The 8,538-nt window shown below is 36.7% G+C and overlaps 1 protein-coding gene across 1 annotated transcript; it reads right to left on the reverse strand.

Annotated features, from left to right (window-relative positions):
- Positions 1-358: 358 nt before the first annotated feature.
- ankra2 (ankyrin repeat, family A (RFXANK-like), 2) lies at positions 359-4,267 on the reverse strand. The gene is made up of 9 exons (XM_024298748.2): positions 3,998-4,267; positions 3,604-3,925; positions 3,351-3,509; positions 3,204-3,269; positions 2,653-2,750; positions 2,452-2,577; positions 2,309-2,375; positions 2,157-2,237; positions 359-1,011 (listed from the first exon to the last, which is right to left on the reverse strand). Exons 2-9 carry the CDS (start codon positions 3,884-3,886, stop codon positions 956-958), a joined length of 936 nt encoding a protein of 311 aa, XP_024154516.1. The 5' UTR covers positions 3,887-3,925; positions 3,998-4,267; the 3' UTR covers positions 359-955.
- Positions 4,268-8,538: the final 4,271 nt, after the last annotated feature.

The following is an 8,538-nucleotide window of genomic DNA, read 5'->3' on the forward strand; positions in this document are numbered from 1 at the left end:
ATGTAATTAAATCATTTTAAAATTTAGCACAACACTTTTGACACTTATATATGCAGTAGGGGTCCAATTATTCACTTTTCTCATGATTCAGTTCAATGCTGTAACAAACGGTTCAATTTTAAACAGAATTGTGGCATTCCTGCATCAAAAAATTGGCTTTGGAATACAAATGAGTTTAGCATTTAATGCTTTTAATTCAATCAAATATATTTGTTTTTTAATCTATTTAGTTTGAATTAAAATAGAGCGTACCAGTACTATTTTTATTTTCATATTTTCCACATTTTTTTAATGACAATGTTTTAGTAGCACCTGTTTCTCCCAAATGCTGACAATTTTCATCTTGACTGCAAGAAAACACTTTCAGATTGAGCAGTTTTTATTGTAAAGTGAAATATCGCATCATCTTCATCCATTTTTGAAACCTTAACATTTTTAAATAAAGTTTTATTTAAATTAAACAGGCTTCTTGATAAACTGGAATCTTGCAGGTTAATGTCAGACTTAAACAGAAGGGATCTTCACTGTTAGACGTGTAGAATGACCAACAAAAATGCTATAAATGTGAGGTCTGAAACAGTTTACAACACATTACCGTACAGAAACAACGTACAGTCTAAATAAATAAATACATTCACAACACAAAAAAAACAACACACGTGTTTGTGTGGGGCTGCTCAGGAAAACCATGCAACAAATTTCATTTAAAAAATCTTTCAGCCTAAAAAAAAAAAAAAAATTCAAAGATTTTTTAGTAATAACCTAATTATTTTAAATGTAACAAAAAAAAGTGCACAGTATGACAGCTTCACAGCACAAAACCTTCATGTGCTTCCCGGTCAAATAAATAACGACAAATACTTGAATGTTCTCTTCAAGGCGGGAAAATCTTCCAGCCAGCAAACAGTCGAGACGTTCTTTAGGACTAACGGCACCACAACTCCGAAACTAAAGTTTACTCTCTGATTCCCATCAGAAGCTTCAGCAAGTGCGCCTCGATCACCTGTTGAACTGCAAAAACAAATGAGACCATTACTGTTAGTTTAGCAAAAATTATTTCATATTTTCATCCATTTTCAAACTGTTCTTAGTGATCTTTTAATTATGTTTGTACAGTTTTGAACCAAATGGTGTCGTTTTCTGGGACATCATTTCAGCAGGAGTTCATTAGAAATTCACCTGAGTTGTGGGTAGGAACGTTATTGCGGAGCCCATCTGTTTACGTCTTTTCCCGCTAGCTTATAGTTGCTAGCTAGAGATCCCAACATAACATTAGCGGTGCAATGAGCAACATTAGAGCTATCCAGGACGCACACGTTAGAGCCAGATGCAATGGATCTTTCCTTCACCCTACCCCTCCATTTGTAGGGACATTTGAAGGGCTAGGGGTGTCTAAAATACTTTTTTTTTAAAGGGGAAACCCTCAGATCCAGAGCCCTAAGTCGCAAGGGGGTTTGCGTCACACTCTTCTTAACGTGGCTGTGTTCTGAAGCACAGAAGTTTACATTTAAATCCAAATGATGACTGTTTTAGTATGACCTTTTCAAAGTTATAAAACCGCTGTTATGTATATTGGAGCGCTGGAAGCTCTGCGCTAACTTAGCTGACCGGCGACTATTGGTGACGTCATGGAGTGGAAGAGATGTCTGAATTTGGAGACATTATTTTTCCATAACTATCCATTTGGAGGGCTGATTGTAGGAATGAGGAGAAGGGAAGAATTCGGGTTTGGCCTAAAAGTGGACGCATCGTATTTTCTATGTCACAAATACGATGTTTTACAAGCAACATTTTTGCGTCTGCTCCCGATTTACAACCATTTGAATAAAGAAATACTTAGAATTGTAGTTTAAGTTTTATTTTCTTTATAATAGTCCTCCATTATCAGAAAAATGCCTCAAGAACACCATTTTCATCAGAGGGGGTATTTAGAAGAATACAGCTGCAAAAGAAAATAGGTGAACCCTTTGAAATTACTTTCATTGGACACACATTTTTCTATTTTTGTGATTTAGATTAAGATGAAGAAACACAATGTGTTCATTTCATAGAGAAATTGAGGTATTCCCAAAGGGTTCATACATTTCCTCTTGCAACTGTACTTCAGGCATTTTCTCAAGTTAACATGTAGCTAAAGCCTTTGCTTTCCCACCCACCGTTTCGATGTCCCATCGCCACCGCCATGTCCATGGCGTTAAACCCAGAGTCTGACTCCATGGTGGGATCAGCTCCGCTCTCTGAAAGCCAAAGAAATGTTGTTAGATCAATTCAAAGGAGATATTTACACATTTATGTTTTCCCTTCTCACCTAACAAGATCTCCACACAGCGCACATGGTTCCCGTGAACGGCGTACAGCAGAGGAGTCCCGCCATTCTGAAAACCCCAGACACGCCGTCTGCTTTAAATCTGCACTAAGTATTTAAACAGACAAGGTGAAACGCGTTCTTACCCAGTCGTACTCGTTCACGTCAACTCCACAGTCGATGAGCATCTTCACAATATCTGTGTATCCTTTACTGCAGGCTAGAGACAACGCACTTTCCCTCCCTTTGGCCAGCAGGTGGGGGTCGGCGCCCTGCACAGAAAAACAAGATGACATAAACCCTAAAAGAATTTGATTTAACCACGTGCCAGTTTTGTTTTTTCGTACGTTTTGCAGCAGAAATTCAACAACGGCTATCTGTCCGTGTGCAGCCGCCCACATCAGCGGAGTGAACCCTTCCTCGTCTTTCAGGTTGATCACAGTTTCTGTTTAAAAAAAAATAAAATAATGTAAGACTTGATAGAAACAGTGAAATTAAAGCCTGTGAAGAGTTGAGACATTTGGACAAAGATGCACCGATACAGACGGTTTGAGTTTTTAACCCAATTGACGTCTATTCATGCTCCGTCGACTCTAAACTGTAAATTTGCACAGTTGGATAGATTGTTGGAGCAATATGGCTGCCGTGGTCAGTAGCCTTACAGAGTGATACATTCTGTGCTTAAACCACTTGTGAATGAATTGATAAATTGATGTATTTGTTTTGTTTATTGGGTTTTATAGTTTGAATATGTTACTTTTAAAATTGAAGACATTTTACTTTCTTCAACCACAGCGGAGGAGTAAAAGATCCACATGTGGCTCCAGAATCTCAGGTTGCAGTGAAGCCTTAATCCTGGAATTGAATTAAAAAGGACCGGAGTTGTCATATTGCATACCTTGTTCAATCCTGCTGGCCAAAAATACCATCTCTCCTTGTGCTGCCAGCTGATGAATAGACAAAGCTGAAAGGAAAAATATCGATTTAAACTTTTGTTAGTGTAGATTCAGATCTGAAGATCCAAGTTATAACTAGAGCTTCTTACAATGCACCAAGAGAGGTGTGGAAGAGACCTCATTGCCGCGGTGTTTGTTGGTGAGTGTGGTGGACTGTTTGATGGGAGAAAAATGCTTTGTGGTGGACGGTGTGTAAACATGACGCACTTGAATACCAGGAGAAGGAGAGGTCTGGATGTTGCACTCAGCTGGAAGACAAAAACATTTTATTAATAAACTAATTTAACATTTACATGCATGAGGGAAAATGTGTGATGAATAACAAATGAACGTTTTCCCCACCTTTGAATAAAACCGAGGCCACCTCCAGATCAGAGTTGACCTGATCCTGGATGTTCTTGCTGTCCTCCTCGTTAAGAGACTTCACGAATCTTGAGCAGACATTCATGTCGAAGCGGTTGGGTAGGATGAATTTGATACCCATTGCCACATTTTGAGGGTTGGTGTCGTCTGGAGCGGCGCCCACCGACTGTTCTGTTTTGATTGCGCTCAGATCCGGCATGACACAGATCCCCTCCATGTCCTCCACGGAGCCTTCCGCCGCAGACACCGTAACGCCGTCCATCCTGCGAGGCTTCGATTAAAGCAAATAGTCCCTCCTCGCCTGCAATACAACAAATTTAGTTCAAACTAATTTAATATAGGCTATAACCTTGCATAAAGGTACAATACTCACACTAAAGAAGATGTCAAACAGTCAAACCAAGCTATTAGCTCCCGGTTAGCATGCTAGCCATTGTTATTTTAACCTTTTGTGTTTCACTCTAACTCGATACAGACCAAATAATTTATCTTAAAAACATTATTTAATATTTAATAAATTATTTTAGGCTGGAAAAAAATAACTATTTCCAAGTCGGTAACGCATTTTCTCCTCTTAAAACCTTCTTTCTTCTGTTTATGTTTTGATGCGTCTGCACATGCAGGTGCATCAACTTTTATCTTCCCTTTTTTTCGTTCCGCACAGGCTCGGCTAAAACGATCGCCGTTGCACCTTTAACTCAAATCTTTCTTTATTTCTTTTATATTATATAAATATTAGATGTTCATGTGCTAGTTTTTAATATATATATATGGTGTAAACATGGCTCCAGCAATTATATATATATATATATATATATATATATATATATATATATATATATATATATATATATATATATATATATATATATATATATTTAACTTTTAATCTGTGGAATTTGCCATTTTTAAAGCAAACTTTCCCAACAGGAACGGACCTAAACATGACCAAAAACATATATTTTTTAATTGTTTTGCTATTTGGTAAAAATCACATTTTCAATTGAATACACTTTTTTGAACCTTTCTCTTGATTTTATTTTCTGCCAGCAGAGGGCGATAGTGTTAACCTTATAGTGACATATTGCTACCAGCAACAATACTGTAAATTTTGATTTTATTTTAGGAAATTACAGAAACAATAAACCAAGAGGAGGGATGTAAAATTGACTGAAATTTGTAAATTCGTTGAATGCTTCAGTGAAATGCTGCAGCCAGTCAGCTGTGACTTCATTTTTATTTTTGTTTTTTAGTTTTATCTGGCTCCTTATCAGCCAGTGGATAAGTCTGAGGTCAGAACTTGTGGGAATCTTCTGGTTTCTCATGGATGTTGCACATCTGTGTGGATCTTCGTCTTAAAAAAATCTCAATTTTGTAGAGCTATTTATCTCAATGAGGATTCCAAGAAAGCAGTGATTTTTAAAATAATGTTTCGTTTTTTTTTAAATAAAATCTTTTTATTGGTGAATGTATATGAACTTTAACAGTGAATTTATTGAAAAAACGGATTATACAGTATGATGTATATTGTGGGAACACTAGTTGATCGAGCCCTCGGTATAAGGTCTCATTTTAAATGCTAATTTCCCATAAAACAAGTTTCAACCTTTCAAAAGTTTGTATTTCTTTTACTTTTAGAATTTATAGTACTTAAAAGTACCCCCATAGATCCACATTTATAAAAACTGTAGGATTTGACCTTTCTCAAAGTTTTTAAGAGTCAACTTTTGTGTGAGTTTTTGTCCAAAAATCTTCATATTTAGAAATAATTATCTTGTTGCTACAACATTGTTTTATGCAATGTCTTTTTATTGTTTGTTCTATTCTGGCTGCAGTGAAGAATGCAAGAAAAGATGATGTAATGTTATTGTTAGGTGATGAAAAATAAAAGATAAAAAGCCTTGAGCTTCTTTAAATACTAATATTCTATACACAAAAATAACAAAAACATGATCCGTTTAATCTCATGTTCAGTTGAAAGATCTGAATCTCTTTGTTTGCTCTTGCTAGTTGAGACGCAGTCATTCATTTGTTTCCATACAGCGATTTAACATGAATTCGTGAGAACTTTCCTTCCTTGTTGTCTGCAAAGGTGTATCATCTTTTCCGCCTTCTTTTCTTTTCTATCTTACAAACAGCTGCAGGCAAAGACACACGGCTGCCCCAAAGTGTCCGTGGTGATAAGAAGCTTGTGATTCACTTCTATAAGAAAAAAAAGTTCAATTTATTTGTTTCCATCACCAAGGCAATGAAATGAAACCTGATTTCACTCAGTGGTTGCGTCAAACTTGCAGCACTCATGGCCTTGATATTCACATTTGCACAGAAGCCTTCTTGTTTCCCATAATAGTTGCATAATCATTATGTTTATGTTTTTCTGAGCCTTCAGTGAAAACTATGAAAAAGAAACATCTGTAGCAAATTTTGCACTCCTTTTTTTTATAGGTGATGACAATATAGACTATCCAGATATGGACATTCAGAACAACAATAATTGTTGTTTTGATTAAAACACAAAAATGTTTCTTTGAGAGCATATATTTTCTAAATGTCCTTTTAGTTAATTCTTTAAGCTGAGTTTTCTTCACACAGAAATAGAAAAAAAATCCGTGTTTATTTTATTTTATTTTATTTACGACAACAAACCAATAATAGGCAAATTCACACACTAAAATTCCCCCAAAATTACACAATCTGGAGTACAAGTAATCAAATTAAAAATAATAAAACACTAAATATAATTCTATAAAACAGAGGAGCGTTATTTAAAATGTTAAAAAAATCCTTTTACTTAACTTTTTCCTGTTTTTTCTTTAAAAATATCTGCCTACATGTTTTTTTTTATTAATTAATTAATTAGTTTTGCTTCTTATTCAATTACGACGGTACAACGGAGTATTAGGGCCACTTTATAAAGAACATTTTATTTTTAAAATTACGACTTCAAATCTCGTAAATTTACGAGAAAATGTCGTAACTTCTAAATCAATAGTGGAGTTGATGAATTCCTTTTGAATAAAGTAAGTCTCAGTTTGGAGTGATTATTATCATTATTGATATTTTTTATTAATATTTATTTATTTTTTGTCAATAGATCTTTTAAATTAAGCTGAATTTATTGGACCAAGAAGTTCAAACAAGTTTCAAATGTTTTCATAAAATATTCAAGACTTTAGTGTTCACTATGCAGAAGGAACACAAAACAACTCAATTTTTTTGCATCCACTTATAGACAAATAGATCCCTGAACGTCTTTGTTTTCCTCGTCTGAGCTGGAATCTGGCTTAAAACTGTTCGTCTGGATATCTCCAGTATCACTCGCCTTTTTGTTGCAGCGGTAATGTTATGTGGGGGGTGTGAGGGGCTGTAAGCTAGCTGAAGGACATGCAAGCAGAGAGCTCTCAGTCAAGGGGAGGGGAAAAGGGGGTGGGGTTGCTTAGCGTTAACGTTCCCGCCCACAACTAGGAAGCAAATTTCCTAGAAAACAACATTTTTTTGGTATTAACCAGCATGATCATAAGTAAAAAAAAAAACTAAAAAAAAAAAAACGGAAATGCTTGTAAAAGATTAAAAAATGATTGGACTTAGTTTGTTTAGGGGCGGAGTCAAAAACTCACTCTTCTTTCCTTCATTTTTAAGTCAATTTTTGGAACAGGCTGAACATCCTAAATAACAGAAGATGCAACTTCATGTGGAGTTTAGAGTTTGGCTTCATCTGATGTCATAGAATACTACAAATCTGAACCAGCTGCTACATAACATTTAAATTGCTACAAATCGGGTTGTAAACTTTTTTGTATCTAACTTTTTTTACTTTATTGTCACTTTAGATATTTAAAATAAACTAACAAAGGCAGTAGAATTTTGAAACATGTTCCCTTTAGAAACCATTGCAGGTTTTCTAATCATAAAGAGCTAAAAATGTACTATCAAATGAGCCACTGTGTTATCGACTGATTATTTCAATCCAGTCTTAAATGCTTTAGATTTTAATCTTTCTCATCAAACACAAACTTTAAAACCTAACTTTACACGCTCCAAGAATATTTTGCTTTGCGTCCTTCAGACTGAAACTCCGACACATCATCACCAGTTCATGTAGTTTTTGCTCTACTTCCAACTTATCTACAGACCTGCATCCTTCCAAAACAGGAAGTTGTTTTCTTGACTTTGTAGAAATATTCATTTAATCACATTGAAGCAGAACAAAATGTTTTTGTGCCCTGTCTTCACTCTTGTGACCTAATAAAATGAATCTGAACAAAAGCTTTTGCAGCTAAAAGGTGTTTAAATTGTAAAAAGTGTAATTATTTTATGCACTTTAAAATTTTTTTTGCACCAATTGTAGTCTTAAGTTTGCTGTGTTCACTACTGCACAGCTCCATCCATCCATCCATCTTCCTCCGCTTCATCCGGGACCGGGTCGCGGGGGCAGCAGTCTAAGCAAAGATGCCCAGACTTCCCTCTCCCCGGCCACTTCCTCCAGCTCCTCTGGGGGGACTCCGAGGCGTTCCCAGGCCAGCCGAGAAACATAGTCTCTCCAGCGTGTCCTGGGTCTTCCCCGGGGCCTCCGCCCAGTGGGACATGCCCGGAACACCTCACCAGGGAGGCGTCCAGGAGGCATCCGGACCAGATGCCCGAACCACCTCAACTGGCTTCTCTCGATGCGGAGGAGAAGCGGCTCTACTCCGAGCTCTCTCCGGGTGACCGAGCTTCTCACCCTATCTCTAAGGGAGCGTCCAGCCACCCTACGGAGAAAACTCATTTCAGCCGCTTGTAGTCGGGATCTCGTTCTTTCGGTCACGACCCAGAGCTCATGACCATAGGTGAGTACTGGAACGAGGATCGACCGGTAAATCGAGAGCTTTGCACAGCTATAAACTGAAAATGTAACACATTTTCTTTGAATAAGAA

This window comes from Oryzias melastigma, linkage group LG12, assembly GCF_002922805.2.
Source record: "Oryzias melastigma strain HK-1 linkage group LG12, ASM292280v2, whole genome shotgun sequence".
In the NCBI taxonomy this organism is placed as follows: Eukaryota; Metazoa; Chordata; class Actinopteri; order Beloniformes; family Adrianichthyidae; genus Oryzias; species Oryzias melastigma.